At 36.3% G+C, this 12,160-nt stretch overlaps 1 protein-coding gene and 1 long non-coding RNA gene across 7 annotated transcripts in view; both read right to left on the bottom strand.

The window, feature by feature from the left end:
* The window catches only part of LOC309872724, a 639,146-nt gene that overhangs the window by 21,652 nt on the left and 605,334 nt on the right, over nucleotides 1-12,160 (bottom strand). The window lies entirely within an intron of this gene.
* Nucleotides 1-12,160, bottom strand: part of NUCB2 (nucleobindin 2) — a 49,785-nt gene that overhangs the window by 17,805 nt on the left and 19,820 nt on the right. For all 6 annotated transcript variants that reach the window (XM_082747313.1, XM_082747315.1, XM_082747314.1 and 3 more), the window contains 3 exons: nucleotides 5,087-5,230; nucleotides 4,432-4,539; nucleotides 686-812 (listed from right to left, as the gene is read on the bottom strand). In XM_082747313.1, coding sequence (XP_082603439.1) covers nucleotides 686-812; nucleotides 4,432-4,539; nucleotides 5,087-5,230 — 379 coding nt within the window. The remainder of the gene's footprint in view (nucleotides 1-685; nucleotides 813-4,431; nucleotides 4,540-5,086; nucleotides 5,231-12,160) is intronic.

The following is a 12,160-nucleotide window of genomic DNA, read 5'->3' as shown; positions in this document are numbered from 1 at the left end:
TTGGTTTTGGCATCAATAACATATTAAGAGTATGAAAGCTTTCCTTCTTTTTCTGTGCTCTGGAATAGTTTAAATAGCATTGACAATCTGTTCTTTAAAAAAAAAGATTAATTTATTTTTACTTGATAAAGAGAAGGAGTAGAGGGAGAGAAAAGGAAGAGAATCCCAAGGAGACTCCTCACTGACTGTGGAGCCCAACATGGGGCTCGATCTCATAATCAACCTTCAGATCATAACCTGAGCTGAAACCAAGAGGTAGACACTTAACCAACTGAGCCACCCAGGTGACCCTGAGAATCTGTTCTTTAATAGTTTAATAGAATTCCTTTTGACACTCTCTGGGCCTGGTATGGTTTTCTTAGAGCATCTCTGACAATTTTTCTATTTCATCTATGGAAATTGTTATAATTCGATTTTCTCTCTTTTGGTTTCCTTTGATGTTATTCTTCCTCCTTGAATTCAGTGGCTTAATTAATTACTTTTCATTGACATAATAATTTAAGGCTAATCATTTTGACTTTTGAATGATATGAATATATTACCTATTTTAAAAACTAAATTTTAAAAATTAAGAGAAGAAAAATCAATACTACCATTAAATTTTGACTAGAAGAACATGGTATGTGACAATATAAGCTGACTTGAACATATGCTGAAACTTTCCTACTTTTTCTTTAGCACTTACCTTGAAGAGAATCCAATTTAGCTTTAATTAGCATTCTTAACCTTGCCACTTCTTGCCTTTTCAGCTCATCAAGTTTTGTCCTCACATGGTGACTTACTAAATCCAGCTCTTTGCTTAGCCTCCCACTCTGTTAAAATTAACAAGTTAGCTTTATTTATTACATTCCTTTTTTAGATCAGACACAATATATTAAAATGAGGGTTATGATAAAGTAGTGATAGATGCTTTTGACTAATTTAGATAAATGTGATATTACAAAAAGATTTCTTTTAAAAGATACTCAGTTTATAACTCTAAAAGAAAGATATGTAAAAACTATATATTCTAGAAAGAACCAAAATGTCATCAAGTGATCAATGGATAAAGGAGATGTGCACACATATACAATGGAATATTAGCCAACCATGAAAAAGAATGAAATCTTGCCATTTGCAATGACATGGATGGACCTAGAGAGTATTATACTAAGCAAAATGAGTCAGAGAAAGACAAATACCACATGATTTCACTCATATGTGGAACTGAAGAAAGAAAGCAGATGAATATGGGGTGGGGAAAGAGGCAAACCATAAAAGAGACTCTAAACTACAGAAAAACACACTGAGGGTTACTGGAAGGGAGGTGGGCAGGGAGGATGGCTTAAACAGTGATGGGTATTAAGGAGGATACTTATTGTAATGAGCACTGGGTGTTGTATCTAAATGACGAATCACAAAATTCTGTACCTGAAACTAATATTATACTGCATGTTAACTGGAATTTATAAAACTTTGGAGAAAGAAAGAAAAAGATAAAAATAAAAAACATACAATTGAAAGCATAATTAAAGCACAAAGGAAAAACTCAAAAAGTAACTGGAATTGCAAAATGGTACAGCCACTTTGAAAAACAGTTTGGCAGTTCCTCAAAAAGTTAAACACAGAATTACCATAAGATCCAGCAAATCCATTCTTAGGTATATACGTAAAGAATTGTAACATATGTTCACATAAAAACCTGTACCTGAATGTTCACAGCAGCATTATTCATACTAGCATAAAAAGTAGAAATGACCAAATGTCCATCAGCTGATGAGTTGATAACCAAAATATGGAACAACCATAAAGGGAGATATTGTTCAGTCATAAAAAGAAATGAATGTACTAATATAAACTACAATACAATGAACCTTGAAAAACATTATGCTCGGTCAAAGAAACCACACACAAAAGACCACATATTGTATAATTCCATTTATATGGAATGTCCAAAGTAGGCAAATCCATAGATATAGAAAGAAGACCAAGGGACAAGAAGAGGGGGGAAATGGGGAGAGATAGCTTAATGGGCACCTGGCTTCTTTTGGGGAGGAACGAAATTGTTTAAAAGTAGATAGTGCTGAGGGCCACCTGTAGATACACCACTGAATTGTATGCTTTAAAGGCACAAGTTTTAAGGTATGTGAATTACATTTCACTAAAGTCATCTTAAAAAATAACTTGGCCACCTTAAACTTTAGTAATTACACATATAAATGACTTTTCAAAATTAATCTTTTTTAGCTTGTCTCCTTTGATTACTTTTCTCATAGGTAAGTTTGTGTTCCAAAATGTAAGAAACAAAATAGCTAATAGCTTACTTTCTCTTGTTTATAAGTGCATTTGCAACCACAAACTGCAAATCTGACTAGCAATCAGGCAGACAAACATTTTAGGACTAAGTCCATGGGGCCCACTGCAGAAGATAAAGAAAGAACTACAAGGGAGACCAAGAAAGAATGTTCAGAGGTAAGAAGGAGAACTAGGAGAATTTGCTGTTATGGAAGCAAAAAAAGCAATATACTCAATGAGATAGTGGTCATCATTATTACATATAACAATGGTTCTCAAAATGTGGTCCCCAAGTAGAAGCATTAGCACCAACAGCGAACTTTAGAAATGTAAGCTCTAGACTTACTGAATCACAAAATCTATAGGTGGGGCCCAGGAATCTGTGTTTCAATAAGCCTAAAATCTGAGAACCACCAAGATGATAGAAAGGAGTCCAGTAAGAAGAGGAATAAAAAGTATCCACTGGGGGCGCCTGGGTGTCTCAGTAGGTTAAGCCTCTGCCTTTGGCTCAGGTCATGATCCCAGGGTCCTGAGATGGAGCCCCACATCAGACTCTCTGCTTACTGGGGAGCCTGCCTCCCCCCTCCCACCCCGCTCTCTGCCTACTTGTGATCTCTCTGTCAAATAAATAAATAAAATATTTTTTAAAAAGTATTCACTGGATTTGGCAATTAAGAAGTCACTGACAGGGGCGCCTGGGTGGCTGAGTAGGTTAAAGCCTCTGCCTTCGGCTCAGGTCATGATCCCACAGTCCTGGGATCAAGCCCCCCATCGGGCTCTCTGCTCAGCAGGGAGCCTGCTTCCTCCTCTCTCTCTCTCTCTCTGCCTACTTGTGATCTCTGTCTGTCAAATAAATAAATAAAATCTTCAAAAAAAAAAAAGAAGTCACTGACATCCTTCATAAAAGTATATTCAGTGGAGTGATAGGGGCAAAGCCATAATCTTTCCAGTCAGCAATATTTGTGAAGTGAAGAAATGTACTATGATTCCCCTTTCAAAATACTTGACTGAGGGGCATCTGGGTGGCTCAGTCATTAAGCTTCTGCCTTCAGCTCAGGTCATGATCCCAGGGTCCCAGGATGGAGCCCCACATTGGGCTCCCTGCTCAGCTGGGAGTCTGCTTCTCCCTCTCCCTCTGCTGCCACTTCCTCTGCTTGTGCTCTCTCCCTCTCTCTCTGTCAAAATAAACAAATAAAATCTTTAAAAAACCAAAAACAAAAACATGACCAAAATACTTAGCTGAAAAGGTAAGGATAAATTCTAACTTTTTTTCTGACAGTTTTTCCTAAGTCTTCCTGAGCTATGTATAATGATTCCTATTGTCTATTTTAATTCTTATATCTTTTTAATTGAATAACTGTCTAACTTACCACATTTCATCTCCCCTTGACCCAGCAGGGAAGAGGAACTGATTGTGAAAGGCAGACAGTTATAAAAGTATTCCCATACCCCAGGATTATCTCTATTATACTTCCTATTATACTTATAATTATACTTATATATTTACTATTATTCCTATTATACTTCCACCTTTTCTGTTAGCCACAAATAATGTTCTTTAAAAAAAAAGATTTATTTATTCATTTGAGAGAGAGAGAGAAAGTGAGAGAAGGGAAGGGGTAGGGGGAGAGGGAGAGAGAGAATTTCAAGCAGACTCCGCACTGACCGTGAGCCCAACACATGGTTCAATTTCATGACCCTGAGATCATGACCTGAGTGGAAACCAAGAATTGGACATTTAACCCACTGAGCCACCCAGGCATCCTGCCATAAATAATGTTTTAATCCTAACTTAAGAAGATAAGAGACACTGAAAGTTCTACATTAAATATTATTTACTCTAGGACATTAGTTCCATAGATCAAATTAATTCTTCAAAGGAAATATAAGATCACTCTCAAAATAATCCAGGGAAATTATTGGCATAATGCTATTACCTCTATCAGGAAAAATGACTTCCCCACTGCTGAAATTAGGTGCCCATTCTAAGCATTTCCAAAATATATTATACCCCCATCATATTTTCATGCTAATAAGCTTTTTTTCTAGATATTACTTACTCAGAATAAATAAGAGCTTCATCTTTGTATTCCTAATATTTAATTCAGTGTCTGGGATGTTCTAATGTTTGTTAAATAATTATTTAATTACATTTACCTTTATTTCCTCTATGTCTGCTTTCTGGAGCTTTTCTCTGAAATGATTATCTGTTTCCAGCACATCAATCACTTGCTTAAGATATTCGTCATAATAAAGTCCAGTATCCTTCAAATTAAGAAACAAACAATAATGTTTCTCAAAGCTTTTCCTTCCCTGCATCTAAAGATCTCAATCCTAAAAAAAAAAAAAAAAAAAAGACTAGCAAAATGGCATTGAGACACATCTACTCTGATAACTGGGACAAAGTTAAAAGGCTGTATTTTTCAAATGAGGAATTTTATATCAGAACCAATATATAGTTTTTACATAAAGGTAAATATTCTATATGGCTTAGATAATGAGGACTTAATAATATTAGTTGGTTGATTTTACTCCACTGTCACCTGTCTCTTCTTTTAATATAATACAATGTTTTCTTGGCTAGTGAGCTCTCCATTGGAAATGTATTATGATTAATATTCTCCTGTGCATTATTTAATATATGAACTACATTAAATAAACAATGTCTAATATTAACAACATAAGCTTATCCAGTATTCTTTTACTGATATTTCAGAAATAGTTCTTAAATGTACAATTTTTACAAGTAACAAATATTAGCAACATTTGGTTAAAATTCTTCCCACGAGATTATCTTTATCATTTCACTTACTGGTGGTTCTATCTTTGCGCTGTCCACAGGTTGAGTATTTTTTACTTTTGTCTTGTCTATGTCTATAGGCACAGCTTCAAGGGCAGTAAGTAGACAGGAAACCAAGAGAAAACAATATCGTAGTAAGATGGTCCTCCACATCATCTGAAATAAAGGTATTATTATAGTAAGGTCCCAAAAAGATGTCTTCAAACTATATACATACATTCCCAATGCCATGTTAATAATATATACCTAATTTCAAGAAATTTAATACAATAAAATTGTTCTAGAGAGGTTAAAATATAGACTATAGCTTATCAAAATAATGCTTAAAACAGATCACTAAAGAAAATCAGGGGAGAAATGCTTTTCAATTAAAATTAAAAAGAAAACAAAATTTTGTTTTTTTTATTTTTTTAAAAGATTTTATTTATTTATTTGACTGAGAGAGAGAGAGAGGACAAGTAGAGGGAGTGACGGAGAGAAAGAAGCAGACTTCCCACTGAGCAGGGAGCCCATCATGGGGCTCGATCCCAGGACCCCAGGATCATGACCCCAGCTGAAGGCAGACGCCCAACCAATTGAGCCATCCAGGAGGAGCCCCAGGAAGCAAAATTCTGAAGTTTAAACAGCTTATAGTATAAGAAAACATTTAGTTAATTATAAAAGCTTAAAATAAAAATGATAATAAGGGTCTCAAAAGCTTAAAAAATTAAAAATTTAAAAATATAAAAATTTTTTAAAAAGCTTTAAAAATAGCCCAAATTTAAGGAAAGGAGAAGTAAGGAAAAACTATATTTTTTCGATTAAAATACTAGAGAGCCAAATTTTTCTAGATATATTTAATTTAGCTTCAATCTAATTTTGAAAATAAGTTGCTCTATAAATATAAGTTGATTAAAAGAGACAACTAGATAAAATACTTTTGGCCTTATAAACATTATTTTAGGGCGCCTGGGTGGCTCAGTGGGTTAAGCCGCTGCCTTCGGCTCAGGTCATGATCTCAGAGTCCTGGGATCGAGTCCTGCATCGGGCTCTCTGCTCAGCAGAGAGCCTGCTTCCCTCTCTCTCTCTCTCTGCCTGCCTCTCCATCTACTTGTGATTTCTCTCTGTCAAATAAATAAATAAAATCTTTAAAAAAATAAATAAATAAACATTATTTTATCATAGTAGTCATTTGCTAAAATTCTTTTCAGTCAATAATTTTTCAAATAAACAAATCAATAAAATATCAAGCTTGAAACAAGAGAGGAACAAGTATTGCTATTCCCACAATATTATTCAGATTTTGTTTATTTAAACAGTTTCCACTCCATATGGATCTTTAGTAGCTGTGAAGGATCGACTATAAGAAATAGAATGAATAAAAATCTCATATTTAATTGATTTTATACACATAGACTCATGTTAGGGTCCAAGTCAAGAATATTGGTCTGAGCAACAGTGTGAATATACCTTATTTAACTCAGAATCTCCCAAACTTAAATAACCATGGACTTTTTTAAGTTACATTTTTATCCATAAAACACAATTTGGAAAAGAGTATACTGCCTTGTTTTTGCCACAACTCTACATAGCAGATAGGGCAGTGAATTGTTTTACAGGTGAAGAAAATTTGAATTAAAATAATTCACTCACAGAGCAAGGTCTCACATTACAAAATCACTAGAACTCACATTTTAGTGCTATTTCTAGTATATCAAATTCTTTAGCATCTCTCTTGAGATATAACTCACATGCCATAAAATTCACCCATTTAAGGTACAGGGTTTGTCTATGCTGTAAAGCTGCTTCTCAAAGTTTAGTTCTCAAACCTGAAGGATCAAATCACCTGGGAGCTTGATTCTGAAGGCTGTACCCAAGACCTCTGAAATCAGAATCACTGGGGTGAGGTCCAGAACCTGTTTTAAGAAACTTTCCAAGTAGGGCACCTGGGTGGCTCTGTTGATTAAGTGACAGCCTTCGGCTCAGGTCATGGTCCTGGAGTCTCAGGACAGAGTCCTACATTGGGCTCCCTGCTCAGCAGGGATTCTGCTTCTCCTTCTGACACCCCCCTACCCCGGCTCTCTCTCTCTCTCTTTCTCTCTCTCAAATAAATAAATAAAATCTTTAGGGGGAAGAAATAAAGAAACTTTCCAGGTACTGGGCTGCTGAAGGGGAGGAGGCAGAGGGATGGGATAACTGGATGCTGGACACTGAGGAGGGCACGTGATGTAATGAGCACTGGCTATTCTAGAAGGCTGATGAATCACTGACCTCTACCTCTGAAACCAATAATACATCATATGTTAATTAATTGAATTTAAATTTTAAAAAGTTGGAAGGAAGGAAGGAAAGAAGGAAGAAAGGAAAGAACTTTCGGGTATTTCCTCCATACATATGCTTAAGCCCAAGATTCCTTCTCCTCTAGGGCACCAGTTCTTCCACATGATCATCATGAGTAAAGGTTTTTCAGGATGAAATGTTTGGGAGATGATGGCTCAATGAAGCTAAATAAAGTTTTCATCATTGCAAGGCTTTCGGAACTTGTGATGGGCTACTATGCATTATGAATCTTTAATAGAAGGATGATTTGTTTCTCCACAGAAAGTACATCTACCATGAATCACGTCCTCTTCCCAGAATTATTTTTTATGACAACCAAAGTGTATTTCTCATTCATGCTTCATGCCCATTACAGGTGTATATTTTATTTTTGGTTTTCATTTTTTTTTTAAAGATTTTATTTATTTACTTGACAGACAGAGATCACAAGTAGGCAGAGAGGGAGAGAGGAAGAAGCAGGCTCCCTGCTGAGCAGAGAGCCCAATGCGGGGCTCGATCCCAGGACCCAGAGATAATGATCTGAGCTGAAGGCAGAGGCTTTAACCCACTGAGCCACCCAGGCGCACCTTGGTTTTCATTTCTGAGAGATAATTCACATGCCACAAAGCTTATTCTTTGAAATTGTACAATTCAGAGGATAACTGTATATTCACAAGGTTATGCAATTATCACCACTAATTTTTTTTTAATATTTTCATCACTCCAAAAAGAACTCTGTGCCCATTAACAGTCCTCTCTCTCCATTCCCTCATTCTCACAACACCTAGCAACCATTAATCCACGTTCAGTCCGTATAGATTTGCCTATTGTGGACATTTCATATATATGGAATCATATAACATGTAGTCTTTTGTATCTGGCTTTTTTCATTTAGCACTGTATTTTCAAAGCCCAATCTTGTTATAACATGCATCAGTACTTCATTCTTTTGTATAGCATTCGTATATACCACATTTTGTTTATCAATTCATCAGTTGATGGACATTTGGGTTGTTTCTACTTTTTTTGCTACTGTGAATATTTGTGTTCAAATTATTAAGTTGCTATGTTTTTAGTTCTTCAGTTACATAACAAGGAGTAGAATGGCCAGGTCTATTTGGTGACACCATGTTTAAGTTTTTGAGGAACTGCCAAACTATCTTCCATAGCACCATTTTACATTCCCACCAGCAATATATGAGGCTTCCAATCGCTCCACATCCTCACCAACATGTGTTGTCGTCTTTTATATTACAGCCAACCTTCTAGATGTGAAGTGGTGTCTCATTTTGATTTCAATTTGTATTTCATTAGCTAATAATGCAAGGCATATTTGCATGTATTTATTAGCTATCTCTTTACATTTTTTTAAAAGATTTTATTTATTTGACAGAAAGAGACACAGCAAGAGAAGGAACACAAGCAGGGGAAGTGGACGAGGGAGAAGTAGGCTTCCTGCTGAGCAGGAAGCCCAATGTGGGGCTTGATCCTAGAACCCTGGGATCATGACCTGAGCCAAAGGCAGATGCTTAACAACAGAGCCACCCAGGCACCCGCTTCTACACAATTTCTAAAGTTTAATCAAGTCTCCATGGCACCTAACACGGTACACATATAATTGGAAAATGAGTAAGTGCTAACATTATTTGAATAGTCTTTCTATAAATGTGCATGCAGAAAATCAGCTGAGAGGTACACCTCTGTAACTTCATTCTGCAGACCACCTCAGGAACTGTGACTAGCCCTGGATATGGCTAACCCAGAGTTTAGAAGAATCTTTCATGCAGATTCCCCCCTCCCACCCATACTACCTCCAGCATCCTATTCTCTCCTCCTTCTACCACTTAACACAACATACACAAGGGCAATTCATAAGCAGTTCTATCTTAGCAGTTGGCAGCTGTCAGATTATTTTGAAATATGCTCTTTTCAAAAATACTGTCCACCTTTACTTCAATATACAATAGAGACCTGAGATTAATAGAATTAAAATATAGTTAATTGAATCTTGGAAGTGGAATCCCTTTTGCAATTTGTCTCTTCTTCTCTCACTGTTCTGCCAGGTTTCCCATAAATGAGAAAGCAAGTCAAGAGAGGAATATGTTTGTGCGTATGAATGTGTGTGTGTGCGCCCACACACACTTCAGCATCTCAAAATGACGAAGTAACAAAAAGTCTCTGGGTATCTACTCTAAAACATTTACTGAATGTATGGCTCATTAACTTTTTTTTTTTTTTAAAGATTTTATTTATTTATTTGACAGAGAGAGATCACAGGTAGGTAGAGAGACTGGCAGAGAGAGAGAGAGAGCGGGAAGCAGGCTCCCTGCTGAGCAGAAAGCCCCACGTGGGACTCGATCCCAGGACCCTGAGATCACGACCTGAGCCGAAGGCAGCGGCTTAACCCACTGAGCCACCCAGGCTCCCCTGGCTCATTAACTTTTAATTGGGACCCAGACTTATTACATAACAATAGAAACCATCAATTGAGTGTTTACAGTGTACCAAACAGTATGCTACATTTTTTTTATATTAAGTAAATAATGACTCTGAAATAAGTATTATGATCACCAATTTAAAGTACAGGAAACTGAAAAATAATAAATAAGTAAATAAATAAAGTACAGGACACAGAGATGTATCAGTTTAAAAACCTGATTGGGTTCACACAGGAGTAAGTCATACAGCCAAAAGTTTAGGCCTGGGAATGACTGACTCCAAAGCTTATGACTGTTTTTATTTTTTATTAAAGATTTTATTTATTTATTTGACAGAGAGAAAGATCACAAGTAGGCAGAGAGGCAGGCAGAGAGAGGGGGTGGGGTAGGAGGCTCCCTACTGAGCAGGGAGCCTGATGCGGGGCTGGATCCCAGGACCCTGAGATTATGACCTGAGCCAAAGGCAGAGGCTTAACCCACTGAGCCACCCAGGTGCCCCTTATGACTGTTTTTAAGCAGTGGTTCTCAAAGTGTGATCCCTGGACCAGCAGCAGCAGCATCACCTGGGAGTTAGTTAGAAATGCACATTATCAAGGCTTCCTCCAGACTTCTAAATTGGAGATTCGGGGAGGGGAGACATAATCTGTTTTAACAAGCCCTATAGGTGATTCTGATGCATGCTAACATTTGAAAACATACTGCCTCTCTTTGCTCTATTATTCACAACCTCCTCTGCAAAGAGAGACAAAGAGAACACTTATCTGAAGAGTAAATTTAGATCCTCAAGGAACAGAGAAATGGGTGTTACATCTAAGAAGAGTAAGGCAAAATTAAATTTAGGTCTATATTCTAATTCCAGCTGCACCACTAACTTGCTATGACATCATAGGTCAACTAACTTTCCCCACTTGTTTTCTTATTTTTAAAAATAATGAATTTTTTTAAAGGAGAATTTAACTAGACCTCAGTATTCTTTAAGCTCTTAAATTCTATCACCAGTTTGTTTGTTTGTTTGTTTGTTGTTAAAGATCTTCTTCTGTTACATCAGAAATGATGGGGCACCTGGGTGGTTCAGTCAGTTAAGCATCTGCCTTTGGCTCAGGTCATGATCTCAGGGTCCTGGGATGGAGCCCAGAGTCAAGCTCCCTGCTCAGCAGGGAGTCTGCTTGTCCCTCTCCTTCTGCCCCTTCTACCCTCCCCACTGCCAAATCTCTTGCTCTCTTGTGCTTGGGCTCTTCTCAAATTAAAAAAAAAAAAAAAAAAAAAGAAATGCTAATAAAATTGTTTGCACTCACACCAACTGTATGAAATGATTAAGTTATATGATTTATAAATGCCTTTAAACTAAATATTGCTTATTCACCCAGTTTAAAATTATATCTGTAAAGCAAGTAGAAGATCTGGGTGCTGGGATACAAGAAATACAAAAATTAACTACCAAAGAAACTTCCTATCTACATGCAATAAAAATGAGGTAAAGCCAGAAACATTTCATTCTTTGGATACCAGGTCCCACTGACCAAGCTTACACCCTGGCTACCGGACCTTGATTTCAGGTTTAGAGATTGCCAGACTTGTATTTCACTCAAGCTGGACTCATTTTTACTTTTGCAGAAAGGAGATAATGAATTGTGAACTGCCATTTCAAAACCAAAAGCAGTTTAAATTTTTGATAATTTTAGAGGATAAAAGACCAAGAGTTCAAGGAGAAACTTGTCCTTTTCAAATCAAATACAACAGAACTGATTAAGAACCAAATATAACCAGATGCAAAAAGACACATACTATATGATTCTATTTATATCTAATGTCCAGAATAAACAAATCCATAAAGAAAATAAGTAGATTAATGGTTGATCAGGACTACTGGTGGGCAGAGGGGGGAAACGAGAAATGACTGCTTAATGGGCATGGCTTTCCTTTTTGGGGTTATAAAAATGTTCTAAAATTAGACAATGGTGATGGTTGTACAATCTTGTCAATATACTAAAAATTGTACACTTTATAAGTGTGAATTTTATGATACATGAATCAAATTTCAATTTTTAAAACAGTAATGAAAAACAGCAAAAAATCTAAGACTATAAAAATATGAACATAAGAAAAAGAACAAATACAATTTATAAACCATCATTAACCTATAGAAGTATGGAAGTATAAACTAGCCATTTGCTTTTCATAATTATCCAATTTTTATACTCTTTTTTTTTTTTTTTTAAAGTGGGCATGGAGCCCAATGTTGGGCTTGAACTCATGACTCTGAGATCAAGACCTGGGCTGAGATCAAAAGTTAGACATTTAACCAACTGAGTCATATATATATATTTAAGATTTATTTATTTGACAGAGA

Source organism: Mustela nivalis (assembly GCF_964662115.1).
Source record: "Mustela nivalis genome assembly, chromosome: 9".
NCBI lineage: Eukaryota > Metazoa > Chordata > Mammalia > Carnivora > Mustelidae > Mustela > Mustela nivalis.
This window is presented reverse-complemented; position numbering and strand designations above follow the sequence as displayed.